General features: G+C 59.2%; 1 protein-coding gene across 6 annotated transcripts in view; it reads right to left on the reverse strand.

Moving 5' to 3' along the window:
• Positions 1 to 419: 419 nt before the first annotated feature.
• The window catches only part of BCAS3 (BCAS3 microtubule associated cell migration factor), a 586,221-nt gene continuing 572,014 nt past the window's right edge, over positions 420 to 14,626 (reverse strand). For 2 of the 6 annotated variants that reach the window (XM_052658881.1, XM_052658879.1), the window contains 2 exons: positions 12,478 to 12,543; positions 420 to 884 (listed from right to left, as the gene is read on the reverse strand). In XM_052658881.1, coding sequence (XP_052514841.1) covers positions 736 to 884; positions 12,478 to 12,543 — 215 coding nt within the window. In that variant the 3' untranslated portion in view covers positions 420 to 735. Of the gene's footprint in view, positions 885 to 4,060; positions 4,152 to 12,477; positions 12,544 to 14,626 lie in introns of all 6 variants that reach the window. The other 4 variants (XM_052658884.1, XM_052658883.1, XM_052658880.1 and 1 more) reach the window with 3 other exon arrangements.

Below are 14,626 nucleotides of genomic sequence, written 5' to 3' on the forward strand. Positions count from 1 at the left end.
GTCAGGCTCCCAGGACCCTGCTCCGTCCTTGGAGAGGACCCTGACCCCAGCCACTCAGGGATGGACACCAATTGCAGCGTGATTTATTGAACAAGACGTGCACTTTTTGACAGGGCCTCAGAAACCACGGTTTCCTTCACCGAACAGTACAGGATCAGGGTACAAGGACTTACAGACAAGAAAGACAAATCCTTTCCATGAGCCAAAGAGGGGAGAAAAGAGGAAGGGGAGCTTCTCTTTCCCTCCTCCTCCCCTAATGCTCCGGGCCTCAGTTCAGCGCCAGCGGGACGCTGGGCAGTGTGTGCTGAAGCCAGGCCTGGGTCGGGGCTGGCCGCTTGGGGGCCAAGATGCCCGCCGAGCCATCCCCGCTCCCCACCCTAGCCACCCCCCCACCCCACCCCCCCCCCCCCCACAGGAGCTGAGTTAGAAAATACAAAAGCGGTTCGACGCGGGACGTCATGTGCAAATGGAGGCGGGGACGGAGCTTCTGCAGAGTCTCGGCCGCGGCCTGCCCCACGACGGGGGCAGAGGTCAGCGCGGGCAGAGGTGCTTTGGAGAAGGGTCTCTTCTCGATCCAGGAGGCTGGGCGGCTGTCATCACGAAGCTTGGGAAAGGTGGTGGGTTCAAAGAGGAGCGGAGTCTGAAGGGTAGGAGCAGACGAGGGGGGGGGGGGGGCGTCTCCCTCTCCCTCCGGCAGGAGAGTGGGCCGGCCAGCCTGAAGCAGGCTGCTGGGACCTACGGGAAGCTGGTAGGGAAGAGGCTGAGGGGCTGGCTCTCGTTGGTGGGCAGCGGAGATCGGTAGCCATCGAAGTTCCTCGGGATGCTGCCGCTGGTGGAGCCCGAGCTGTTACTCAGAGTCTCGATGCTTCCCTCTCGCTGGAGCTCTGTAAGACAGCAGAGAGGGCCAGGCCGGGTCAGGCGGCGTTCTCAGGGGGTAGGCGGGTGGGTGTGCACTCTGGGCCGGCTGCCTGCCCCGAGGCCAATCTGGGCCCACTGACATCCTTTTACGGTGGGCAGGACGGTGGGCAGGGCGGCGGGCGGGCGTGGTGGGGGGGTTGCCCAGGGAGAAGCCCGCTTGGCTGGCAGGCTCCCGTCGCTTCCTCAGCGTGTGAACCCCGTTAGCCAGGAGCATGGCTGCCCTGATGATACATCTGGGCCACACTGCCACTCGTAGGGCACGTGCCCAGGCCTGGCGCAGACTCGTGCTCAGCCAGCTTGCTTCCCAACTCCACGAGAGGCTCCTGTTCTGGAGCTCCTGGTCTGGCAGGAGGCAAGAAGCCGGGAGGCAGGAAGGACCGAGGCGTCCCCGTCTGGTCTGTCCGCCGCTCACCTCTCCTACCAGACACCCAGGCTCAGCCACTCACTTGCTCACGCATCCTCACCCACACCATCTGCCTGCCTGCCGGGCCCCTCCTGTGCCCTCCCCCTTCAAGGGGGAGTGCCTCCCTTCCCCTTCCTCTGGGCTCCCACGTGTCCTGGAGACCCCTCTGGAAGGGACGTGCTCAGGGTCCACCCGGGAGTCAGGTCAGGAGGCTCCCAGGCCCTCCCCTGGCATCTGTAAGCCAGGCTACCATCTTGGAGATGGCACCTGGCTCCATCTCCTTCCACTATGGGCACCTTCCTCAACTGCCCTGCCATCTCTTGACCCAAGACAGGTACTAGGGTGGGTGGGCTGGGAACAGACTTCCCGGCATGCTAAGTGCAAGGCAGAAAGGATTACTTCTTGGCTTTCTGAGAGTGGTCAGTTCCTATCCCCTCTCCCTCACAGTGAGATGTGGGCATACATATCCCTTGGCAAACTCTGGGCCTCAAGCCAAGATGAGGCACCTGCGGTTTCTCCTTCCCCAAGGTACACCTGCCTGGGACAGAGTGGGAGGGGGTCTTGCCTGTCCACTCTGGACGCCCAGGCTCTCAAACTGGTCATATGAGATAGCAAACGAGTGCGCTCAAATGTGACACGTGTCTGGTCTCTTGTGCCTGCAGTCCGTGCCCAGGCCCCCTGCCACCCTCCACGCGCAGCACAGCTGGCTTTGGTTAGGGGATGGGTCACGGCCTTCACTCCTGGGCTAGCCACCACCGGCCAGCCAGGAAGTGACCACTGACCCCCACTCCCCGTGGGTGAACCCTGAAGCATGCTGGTGGCCCAGCAGCAGCAGCAGCAGCAGCCACAGAGTGGGTTGGGGGCATCTGTGCTGGCCTCCTTCAGACGCCTCCCAGTTCCAGTGTGAGGCGTGAGGCACCAGCTGTGTCTGAGGCCCTGGCTGGAAGGGTGTGACTGCAAACCAGAGCCTCTCAGCAGATGGGGGCCATGGACACGGGCTGCAGGCCTGGCAACGGGCCCTGACTGCCAGGAGGCACCGGCTGCCCTGTTGGGCCTGACCCTGAGAGTAAGTCAAGTCATCCAGATACAGCTGGAAAACCCAGACCCCCGCATGGGCTCTCTCCTTCTCCACTCAGCCTCTAGCCTCCCCCTCATTTGGGGCCCGTTGTGCCAAGAGGGACGGGACAGGAAAGCAGGGAGCAGACCCCCAGTTTTCTACACGGAAGCTTAGCACTCCAGGAAAGCTCTCCCCATCCCCTTGGTTTCCCACGAGCGCAGCCAGGAGGCCCTGGCCCCGGTGCCGGCCGTCCCGGCGCTAGGGGGCGCCGACAGCAGGCCGGGAGGGAGAGAGGAGGCGAGGCCCCAGCAGGGCAGTAGGGGATGCCGGGCCTCAGGACGCCAGGCCTCGAAGAGAGCCCGGGACGAAGGGGCGAAGGGGCGGAAGAGGCAGCCTCCCGAGGCAGGCCCAGCGTTCCTGATGCAAAGTGCAGGCGCGTCCATACCGCCCCGGAAGCCGAGGCGCAGGGAGCCTGGGACCAAGCAGGGGACCCCCACTGCCCCGACACAGGCCTGTAGCCACCTCCCAGCAGCGCAGGGACCCCGGCCCGCGAGCCTGCACGGCCGCCTCGTACCCCATCCTGTGAGAGTGCGGGGACAGGTGCCACAGGGATTTCAAGATGACTCTGGGGTCCTGGGGCCAGGGAGAGCCTGCGCTGTCTTGCTCGTGTTTTCTTTTCACCAGCTAAGTCTTGGGTGAGACGGAGGTGGCCCCCGCCTCCCAGGTGACCAGGCTCCGCTGGACTCATGTCCCAGGCGTCTCCCCTGGCCTCGTCCCTCCTCTCCTTGCCTGTGGCTGCTGCCCACCAGATAACCCAAAGCTCCCTACTGGTCTCCGGACCCCCAGAGCCCCCTTCTCCAAGCCACCACATCCCAAAGCCAGAGCGTTCTGCCTGCAGCATGAACCTCATCTTGCCTTTCCTCTGCTTAGAACCTTCACCGTCTACTAAGGGTCCTGAGGATGAGGTCTCTCAACGCCTCACCTCTATCAAACTGCCTTCCGGGACCTGCTCCTCTCCAAGACCTCACCTCACTAAAGTGGATTTGAGGAATCCAGATAATGAGCTTGGGCAGTCTGGGGGCCTCGCGAGGCTGCTGCAGGCCTCTGGGTGTGTGCTCATCCGGGGAAAAGCCTTTCCCAGGCTCCTGTGGCCCCCAGGACACCTACTTATCTTTGAAGCTTGGCATGCCTGCGAGCCTGTGCTGTCTCCCTGGTAGCATGGCCAGGCCCCACCGCACTCTGTACTGACTCCTGCCCGGGGCCCCCTAGCACGCTGGGCATCGTCTGCTCACGTGTGTCACCGTCCATGTTGGGGGAGTCCCTTGGAGGCCGGCTCTGTGTTTGATTCCCTAGTGCCAACCACAGGGCCTACAAAATAGTTGGTGTTCAGAAAGCAGTTCTTGAATGAATGAGTGGATGAATGAGAGTGAGTGTGGAGGGAAAGGGATGGGTCACTGCTTCTGCAGCTCGGCTGCCAGTTTAAGAACCCGGGGCCTGGGTGCTCCTGCGCCGTTACCTACATGCCCCGGTCAAACCCCTTGCTCTCTGCTCCCTGAGATAGGACTGTGTGAGTGTGTGAAGCAGACGTGGATGTGGAGGAGGGGTGCACACGCGGCCCCCCGCAGGCCACCCAGCCGCCCAGCCCTTTGGAGCAAGCGGCGAACGGAAGTGTGCGGCCTTACCTTCCTCCATCCCGAACACATGCTTTGTTACTGTTGGGTTGTTCGCGGGCGCTGGGCGGTTGGCATTGTTTTTTTTTTCCTTTTTTTTTCCCTTTTGAAAAGAAAAGCATTGAGGAACCTTTTGGGAAAAGATCCGGACAATGATGGAGTACACTGATGTTGGCAAGCAGGAGGCGAGGGCACCAGGAGGTGTGGGGAGCTCACGCCAGGAGAAGGGTAAGCTGGCAGCAGAGTTCTGCAGTGACATGCACGTGTGGGGGGCTGGGGACCAGTCTTGGGGGCCCTGGAGATGGAACTGTTGTGGCAGAGCCGAGACCTCCTTTGTCAAGGGGGCGATGTGGGGGGAGAGGGTCCGTCCCCTGAGCAGGAGGAGCAGCTGTGGGGAGAGGAAAGGCGGGCCTGCCGGCCCATGCAGTGCCCGTGCAGGTGGGACGCAGGAGAGGACAGGAGGCAGAGAAAGCCTGCGGTTTCCAGGGATGCCTCCATGTGATCTGACTCAGTGGTCCAGCTCAGGCCACCACCCTCCTCCCCCCAATTCCAAGACTCCTGGGTCTGAACGGCAGTTGTGCAGCTGCACTGGATTTGCGAGGAAAGCCCACCAGAAACCTGCCAGGGCTGCAAGGGAGAGCGAGCTGGGGGCTCGTTATGTGGGGGCCTGGTGGCTTCCCAACTCAACACAAGTATGTGGATTCTGGGTGGTGGGAAAGAGCCCGCTCTTACAGAGGCTGCTCTCCAGGCCCCTAAGATAACGGACTGCACTCGGACGGAAAATCTTACTGTGACCTCATGTTCCCCAGCGCCTCTGTACACCTGGGGGGTGGGTGCTGGTCTCCCCATTTTGCAGGCAGCTAAACCAAAGAGCAGGAAGCCGCTGGCTCTGGGTACACAACCCCTCGAGAAAGAACTGGACTGGTGGAGACGTGACAACTTCAGGCATCACTCTGACTAGTCCCAATACCCTCCACTGGCTGCGTCCACCCGCTCGCTGCTGGCTCTTTTTGGAAAATGAGGCCTGCCACCCAAGCTGCCCTTCAAGGTCATGGGCGGGACGAGGTAAGCCACAGGGGGTAAGGGGTGATGGAATGAGCAGCAGCTCCAAAGAAGAAGCCTCAGCTCTCATGAAATAAGCAAAGGACCGAGAAAGCTCAGTTCTCACGCCTCCCTCACTCTATATGGAGCCTGGCAAATTTCAAAGGTCTTGGGGGGCGGGGCGCAAACAGGTGGCTGGCCTTGTCAGGGAGAAGCGACCCTGGTTCCCTGGGTGTGTATGCCAAGGGAGACCCAGGGGGAATGGAAGGAGGCAGGAGCCTGGCTGCCCGCAAACGCTGCCCCCCTCTTGGGGTGGGCCGTGCAGATGAGGGACATGGTCTGTCCTGGCCCCTCGATTCTCAGTGGGAGACTGTGGCCCCTCGGCCAAGGCAGGGGCAGTGGAGACCGGCTCCTGGGAGATCCGGGTGGGTGCTGATGGCCAGGGCTGGCTCCACCTGGGGAGAGGCAGAGGATGAGCCAGGAAGGGGACACACAGCCCCGAGACGGCACGGGGGGTGGGGCATGAGGAAGCCCCTCCCTCTGGAGTGCTGGTCCCCGAAGAAGCTGCTTCACCCTGGAGGGCCTTCTTCCCTGGGCCTATCCTCTCCCCAGTGTATACACCCTTCACTCCCTCGAGGCCACTCTACGCCTGGCAAGGCAGGGACTTTTGGGGACACCCTGGATGCAGGTCTCTCTAAAGCAACAGTCACTTTCCTAAGCATGTGGTCTTGGTTCCCCCAACCCCGGGGAGGCATGAAACCCTGAGGACACAGGGTCTCTGTGAGTTTCAGGGAGAGCTGCGGTGCCCAGGAAGGCAGGGGACCCGGGGGGGGGGGGGGGGGGGTGGTGTCAGGTGTGACGCACTACCTTGGGCTTGGCCTTCGGGCCTCTTCCAGGCCAGATGGCAGTGGGGGTGGCTGGAAAATCAGAGCCCCCAGGGAAGCCCCGGTCTCTGGACTCAGAGGGAGGCCTGTTTCAGGGACCAGTGAGGGCAGTGCTGTGCTTTGGGGAGGAGGGTCCCTGGGCCCCCTGGCACTTCTCTTACCACAGAAGGAGCAGCGTGTGCTGCGGGGCCCCTCTGGTGTGCTCAGAGGCTCCAGCCAGCCCAGCTCTGCATGTTCGGCCTCTCGATGCTGCTCATTAAAGGGATTAGCAGAGCACTTTTATTGGGCCCGGCTGCAGCCACACACCCCATTCCCAAGCTAACCTCCCGGGCAGCCTGCGGGGAGCAGGATGAGGCCTCAGGGCAGAGTCTCAGGCAGCACTGGCCACAGGCTTCCAGCAGAGAGAAGGGAGGGGTCCCCCACCCCACCCCTCGGCCTCAAGACCCAGGTTGGGGAGGCAGATGAGGCGAGTGGTTCAGAGAGCCAGCTCTGGGCCCTGCGACCTGGGAGACTTTAGGCAAGGTCCTCAACCCCTGTGCCTCAGTTTCCCGCACAGGAGGCTAGCAAGGTCTGTTTCATGGTGCGCGTGTAGAATTAAATAATGCATGCAGAGTGCATCACAAAGTGCTTAAAGCTTCCAGTCAGCAAATGTGAGTTTCTCCCATTGCTGCAATTGTATTAGTGATTGTGATTACCCGCAAGACCTTGCTGGGGGTGCCTCCGGCTTCCCTCCCCTGGCAGGTGTCCCTGCCATCCAGACCCTCACCCCCACCCCTTCCCCACTGGAACCCTGGGAGAGTCTTTCTTTTTAATCAAGAAATGGCCTGAAGAGGAAGATGGCAGATATGTGTTTACAGCTTTTCATTTCCCTCCTTGCCTCTTTGGAAGTACCCTCTTCCAAGCTGGAAAATAAATTTCCAACCCTGTTGACGTGCATTGATTTTTCCCTCCTGCGTGCACCTCCCAGTTCTCCCCTGTCAGCAGGACCTGTGGTTAAGCCCCCTGCCTGGGTTGGGCTCAGTGGTACCTCTGAGGAGCGATGGGGGGTGGTGCAGGCAGAGCACAGAGCAGCCAGCCAAACTGCCCCATCCTGCCCAGTGCCTAGCTCAGAGGAGGTCTGCAAACAGAAATAATCTGGGTTCCTTTCCATGGTGAGGGGTCTTGGCTGGGGGCAGGGGGAGGGATCCTCTGACCCAGATCTTCAGCATTTTTCCTGCAGCCCCCTGGGATATACAGGGAGAAGACCAGGGGACCACAGGATGGCTTCGAGCTCAGCAAATGGTTCTAAATGGGCTCTGCCCCAAGCAATGGACATTATCCACAGGGGGCCTTCCAATGAGGGCCTGGGACCAGCTGTGCAGACTCAGAGACAGAGGTGCAGAGGATGGGGGGCGGTGGCTGGCCGCCTCCTGCAGGGCTCAGCTTCGGGTGCAGGAAGAACCCAAAGAGATGGTCTGGATGCCAACGAGGGGGCGGTCCTGGCGGATGTGGCTCTGGGCTGCTTGTCTCACACCAGCCCTGGGCCTGGAAACTACTGTCCTCTCTTCCAGAGTGTCACTTGGGGAGGTGAGGGGGTCTCTTCAGGGAGAAAGAGGGGGGAGTCAGCTGAGATCGCTTCCTGAAACTCGGACAGCTCTGTCCACACTGTGGGCGAAGCCAGCCTCAGCCCCAGGGCATTTTTCAGGTGGTTAAAAGGGCAGCAGTTAAAGAGGAGGCGACCTGCAGGGGGGCCCTGATTTTCTTCCCACTCGGACACACCCACCGTGGCTCCTCCTGCCCCCTCGGCCACCTCAGGCACCCCCACCAGGCTGCAGAGGTGCCAGCTGACCAGGGACCCGCTTCTGTACCCACGCCAGGTCTTGGGGGCTGGGTGGGGCTGAGAAGGTGTCCTCTTTCTCCTCCAGCAAGGAGTTTCTGCTCCCCTCCCAGGCTTGCTTGTGAAAGGAAGGAGGGCAGTTTCCCACGTTGAGGGGCTGAGGATGAAAAGGCCCTTCCACGTTCAGATAAGGGGAACCCTGATCTGGTCGATGGAATAAAGGAGTGGATGAAAAGATGGCTAACAATGGCCTGGGACTCTTCCAGGCTCCACACCTGTGTCTGAGCTCTGAGGCTGCCTACTTCCGGGCCTCTCACCGCACACTCAGCCTGGGGTCCCTGAAAGCTTGTGCCCCCGGCCCCTGAGTCCTGTAGCCAGTGAGCAGGCACACGCCTTCCTTCCCGGCAGGAGTCTCTTCCAACCCAAGTGCTCCTGCAAACCTGCTTTCTTATCTCCCTGCCCAGCTCTTCTTCCTGGCTGTCCCGCAGGTACTGAGACCCAGAACATTGCAGGATGAGGCCAAGGTCACATGGCCTGCCTTGCCCCTTCCCTCTCCCGTTCCCCAGCTCCAGACGTTCAGGGCAAATACTTGCTACTCTTGCCTTGGGTCCCTTGAATTGTTTCCCTCGGCCACTGGGGCCACGCATGGGTGCCTAATAACCTCAGGGTTTGGGGGAGACTTGGGGCCTAAGGGAGACCCCAGTCCTTCTGGGCATCCACTGCACCACCCCCCCCCCCCCCCCGGAAGGTGAAAGTCATGATCAATACCTGGAAAGGATGGCTAAGGAGACCATCAGGTGGAGAGCCCTCTCTGTGTCTGGAGGAAAAGACACAGCCCTTTCCTTCCCTCCAGGAGGATAGGTCCTCAGGGCTCTGGAAAAATCCTACTCAGAGCAGGCCAGTCTGGCATTAATACGCGAGGCAGGGACAGAGAGGCAGGCTAGATCCTGGAGCTCCTGGTGGGCCCAGTGGGGATGACACAAGAGGCGCATGCCGGAATGCCGGGGAAGAAATAATCAAAGAGGGAAAAAGAAGGGGGGAGGGAGGCGTGAAGAATGAGGAAGGGTCAGTGTTCAAAAGGCGTCCTCCACCTACAGCTGGGTATGTATGTGTGCATGTGTATGCATGTGTGTACATGCGTCCACGTGTGTGCACGTGTGTACGTGCATGCGGGCATGCGTGTGTGCTGGGGTGGGGCAGGGAGCAGAGCATCTGAGTTCCAGGCAGAGCAGCTCCCTGCCCAGCCTTAGACAGGGGGTTACCCAGGAGGTGGGCTGGAGTCTGGGGGCTGCAGCCTTTCCCTGAGGCCCCTCCCACCACAGCCATGACGTAGCACCAACTCCAGGCAGGGAGAGACCCACTCCCAGGAGCCCCACGTGACCTAGGCCCTCTCCAGGCTTCAGGGCAGGAGGGCAGGAGCCCCCATCCCGGCTGCCCAACAGCACCCCGTGCGCAGGGACCCTCTCAGGGCCACTACATCAGTCTAACTGTAAATCCAGACCCAGGCAGAGTGAGTCCTGTCACGGAGTATTACACATGGGGCCAGCACGGGCGGAGCCGATCTGGCTCATGATCCCGGTTTTGAGTGATGTGATAACTCTGGCTGGAACGTGCTTGAGATCAGCCTGATGGAGGAGCGGCCTGGAGCCGACCCTCCCAGTGGCCACGAGGAAGAGGCAGCAGAGAACTAGCCCTAAACCCCGCTCTGCCGCTGACGTGCTCAACGACCTGGGCAAGTCCCCGCACCCCTTCTCCGCTTTACCACCTGTCAGGCAGGAGGGCAGCGGCTGCCCTGGTGACCTCACAGGCCGTGTGAGGCTCTGAAGAGAGGAGGATGTGAAGGTGCTTCGAGAAGCAGGATAAGCCCTGAGGGCGTGGCAGAGACTCTCACTGCAGTGGGGTCTTGGCTAGAGAGCTGGGGGTGACGTCTCTGAGGCCCCTGGAGAAGCGGTCCTCACCCAGGATGGCCCAAACCGCCCCCTCTAGCCCCAGGCCAGCAGCACGGCCCGGAGGCAGAGCCTCGGCAGATGGCACCTGAGACAGACATGGCGGGGTGGAGCAGGGCATAGAGCTAAGGGATGCCTGGCCAGGCTCTGGGAACAGCCTCCTCTGCGCACGCCTGCATGTGGTGCCCCGCGAATAGGCTGCTCAGCACAGCTCCGGGGAGGACACGGGCTCCCAGCGAGGAAACTGTCCCAGCGAACCAGGTGTCCAGCAGCCAGTCTCAACCTGCCCTGCCTCCTCAAGTGGGGTCTTCTCAAGACCCTCTGGGGCTGTGAGATGGTGCAGTGTGGCTTGCAGATGGCAGGGGAGACGCTGCTCCCCAAACGTGGCTGGCCTGATGGGCTCGAGCCACATCTGGTTCCCATTCAAACGTCCAAACGTAATTAAATTCTCTCCGATGCAGCGGAAGAGTTTGGTAAGATGTGGCTTTCCCCCTTCCACCGGGGTTAAGAAATCACTGTCTCGCACTCCGGTGGCTGACCGGCACTCCTCTCGGCCGCTGATCCCTCCTGCTCCACCAAGGAAGGGCCTGTGCTCGGCTCTGTTTTCTTGGGCTGAAGGGGCCGGGGCCCTCCCCGCAAGGAGGAACAGCCGAAGCCAGAGGTCCTGGGGGCTTCGTTGGGGCGGGGAGGCGAGCCACCCTGGGCAGACAGCTGTGGGACCCAGGCTCACCCTGGGGACACACCAGTGTCTGGATGTGCGGGGTCTTGTGACACCCTGCCGAGGGATTCCCCTCTCTGTAGCTCCTCACAGCAGGATGTGCATGCATCTCTAGCCTGCCTCTGTGGGCAATGCAGCCTCCCCCAGTCAGGCCCAGGGTTGAGGGGCGGCTGCCCACCTCCCATGCATGGAGGAGGGTTGCAGACAGCCAGGGGCAGCCCGGGAGCCTGCCTGAGGGACCCCCGGGGCCGCCACGTCACAGGGGCTTGCTGGTTGCCTCTGGCCTGTCAGAGCCCCAAACGGGTTAAGGGGCAGCTGGGTCCAAGGTGCCGGGCCTTGGTGGGATGGAGGGCAGTCCCTTCCACAACGAGGAGGTCCACTCACCCGAGGCATTGGTGCCTCTCCTGGCCTCCTATTCAGTCCCTGCCTGAATTCAAGCAGTTCCCTGGGCGGGTTTGCCTTTTCCAGCTTCCTTCCCAACTGAGCACCTTCAGTATACGGCTTCTTTTTACTTAGGGATTTATGGCTGTCACGGTAATGGGTTCCATTCTACTTCTCTATGGCTATTTTCCTAATCATTGTGGTATAGGCTTTATGAGACTTTTTTTTTAATATAAAATAAGTCGGGGTATTATTCTTTTTGAAACAATCTGTCCTGCGAGTTAATGACTTCAAGAGGGTGTGGATGCTCCCCAGAGACAAACGGGGGCTGGGAAGGGGATAATTCTGGTGGGGGTAAGCGAGAATCTTCCAGATTCAAGAGAGGTCCCCTGATGACTCTAGGCCAGGTTGCTCACTGACACCCCTGTCTGAGCTCTAAGACCACTTTTAGGCTCACAAGGCATTTCCACACCAAAGAACACTCACCCTGGGCCCAGCACACACAGCAATCCCAGTACTGCTGACCTGGCTCTAAATAGGAAGAATTTTGTATATCTGGTTCCAAATGGTTAACGGTTAGTAATGGATTTAATTTAATTTCTGGGTGGCATGACCGCCAAGGCCATGTGTCTGGTGCCTTCATATCAGTGAAGGTTTTAAGGAAATAAACCCAGTTCATGGATCAGTCATCCTAGGCCAAGCCTAGCCAAGACATTGGCGCTGGGGTCAAGGTCTCTGTGGCCCCCGTTAGGGTCCTGGCCTAGGATCCTGAACCCATAGTCACGAGTCTCAATTAATTGCCGTGGCACCGCCCATTGCAGAGGAGAAGGTGGGCAGACGCTGCGTTAGCCTTTGTGCTCTGCGCACAGACTGCCTACTGGTGCCGGGGCTCTATTCATTATTCAATTCCGCTCGCTCAGACGAGCTTTTCCATTTGCTCCTCCAGGAGGAATAACAAATCTAGAAATGCAATTCCACTTTGCTGTATTAAGATATTGATTTGCCTGTCGAGTGGAAGTGCATTTGTTCCGTCACCCCCCCTCCTGTGGGCAGGAAGGGGTTAACCAAATGTTTATCACAAGGCTGGCTTCAGAGTTGAAAGTAATGTGATCAGTAATGAATTTTGTGTTACATTAGGTTGTATAAATGGACAGACAAGCGCAGACAACAAGTGGCCAGGAGTCGGGGCTAATCTAATGATGTAAAAATAGAGACAGGACCAATTATACTAGGGGCCAGCTCCAGGCTCCTGCAGGGACTGCAAATGAATAGGTACAAATCAAATTACTCACTAATAGACGCACTACAAGAGGGGCAGTCAATGGTAAATGCATTAGAGCCTAGTGACCTCTCTGCTCTGCACTGCAGAATCCGAAAATTTGACTTCCATCTTAAAAGTGGGGGGCGGGGAATGAGCTTCTCAAAGAAACTCTTGTTGGGGGAACAAGAGCGACTACTCCCCACCCCAAACCAGGCCACGGTCAGAAGGTACCCCCCGTTTGAGTCGACCTCCTTCCCTCGCTCCGATGGCTCCCAAAGCCTGAGCACCAGGGGGTGGGGGGGGCGGTGGTGACCTCTGGGGGGGACAAAAAAGGACCAGGGGATGAAGCCCTGCACGTAGGCAAAGACAGGAAGTTACATACCAACACACTTCACAGCCACGTGTCTCTCAGGGGTGGTGGTTTTTACTGCTACGTCAAGGGCTGTGTCTGTATTGAAAATAAAATATTTCTTTAAAGAGGATTGCAACACGGACCCTGCAAGGAGCAGCCGGTGCCGAGATCAGGGGAGGAGAGATCAGAATCTGGTCTGGCCACTGGGAGCTGTGTGGGATGCTTGCGGTCTGTTCTGAGGTGCGGCGTGTGCAGAGCTTCATCTATCTCCCCCAAACTGGTCTGTCCTCACCCCTCTGCTCCTCCTCCCAGTCCCGCCGACTTTCCTGCCTGGGGATGGAAGCAGGGAAGGCTGTAGAGGTCCCGCCAGCACGTGGGCAGCCCCTCAGGTTTTCTTCCTTCTGTCAGGCTCTAAGAATGGAGAGACCAGGCCTGAAGTTCCAACCTGCTGGGCAGGGCGAGGGGGCTGCTCAGAGAAGCCTTCTGACGTGCCCCAATGCATGAACCATATGCTTACGTCGCATGAACCATATGCTTATGTTCAGCTCCCAGTGGCTTGGGGAGGCATCAAGTATGAAACCAAAGACCCTCCAAGCGGTCGTCCAAGGACCCGGCCCACGCCCGAATGGAGGCGGGGGCCCTGGTAGGCCTGGCCCCACCTGCTCCCCCGTCTAACCGAGCCCTAAGGCCAGCCCCAGTCACACACATCGAAGTGGAGAGTGCACACTGGTCCTGGCCAACTGGAGATGAAGGGAATAGGCCAGGAAGATGGGGCCCGGCCCCCAGCCGGGGCAGGGACAGGCACCCAATGGGAAAAAAGCATCCTGAACAAATGAAGCAACAGGATGTCAATTCTCCGCAAACTCAATTAAGCACATGGAGGGGTGGGATTGCAAGCTATCGGGCTACAATAAACAAAACACATGTGAGGGGGTTGGGGGGAGTCTGGGAAGCCTGGGGCTGGGAGATTCTGCCAGCATATCTTAGAATGCCTTCTGGAGTGGGCCTGAAGGTGTCTGGCTGCGGGGTGGCGGGGTGCAGGGGTGGGGTTCAGAGAAAAGTGAGCAGGAAAACAATCACCCAGTGTCAGAGGGTAGACAGCTGACTCTGGTGTGGGTGCTCGGAAACGCCTCGTTCTGTTAAACCCAATCTGATGGGCGTGGCTTGGCCTTCTCAGTACAGGCCTCTCTTCTGCTTTAAGAGCTCAGGCTCTGGCTTCCTAAGGGGTCAGAGGGCCATTTCCAACGTTTATTGTCTGTGTGTCTGTCTTTCCTCTGTCACCAGCCATCCCACCTCGGGGGTGGTCCAAACACCTCAGACCATCTTCTGAGGCAGAAGGGCAGAGGCAGGGGCCGAAGGGAAAGATGGGTATTTAACCATCCATGACTGTATTCAACTTTGTTCAGATCTTACACCTCGCAGAAAGGTCAATGGTTAAAGATGAATTCTCTGGCAGAAGAGGAGGAACAGAGAGAAAGCCTCCCTTTTGTTAACCATTTACCCGTGTTCATGTCTTCAGAGAAGGGCCCTTATCTGGGGGGTCCAGTGGCCCTTCTCCACCCTTTGTCCAAGCCTGTCCATTTCCCACAGGAATCCCTGCTTCCCTGTTGAGGCAACGCCTGGAAAGGGGACTTGAAGATTCACCTGTGAGGTCACGGGGGCACTTCCTCCTTATAGATAGGAATCAGTGTGCTCTGGTTAAAGAATTCAGAGTCAACTTTGGGCAACTGAGAAATGAGCAGGATGCTTCTCAGCCCAAAACTTCTGCATTATAGCTCTGCCTTTGCCTGGGGCTTTCAACAGCCTTAGGGGAGAAGAAGAGGGGGGTGTGGGGGTGGTGGGGGGCAGAGGGAGAGGAGGCGGGGCAGGAGAAGCTGCCTACCTAGAATGGGCCGGGAACCAACAAGTGTGTATTTTAAACACAATCCCTTTTCCCATTGCTCTGACTGGCTTTCATTGACCTCTCAGGAGCCACAAAAGCCCATCCAGTCATTCAGCAAACATTAACTGGAGTTCAGCTTGGCTCTGCTCCCAGAGCTGGATGCTGGGCAGGGAAAAGGTTGCTGGTTAGAGGTAACAAAGATGAACTGGATTCAGTCCAAGGACCCGGAATTGGGCTAAGACACACCGGACGGGCAGTCTGGGTGAGGTAGGGGCTGGAAGGACCACCGGAGCTGAG

This window comes from Budorcas taxicolor, chromosome 19 (genome assembly GCF_023091745.1).
Source record: "Budorcas taxicolor isolate Tak-1 chromosome 19, Takin1.1, whole genome shotgun sequence".
In the NCBI taxonomy this organism is placed as follows: Eukaryota; Metazoa; Chordata; class Mammalia; order Artiodactyla; family Bovidae; genus Budorcas; species Budorcas taxicolor.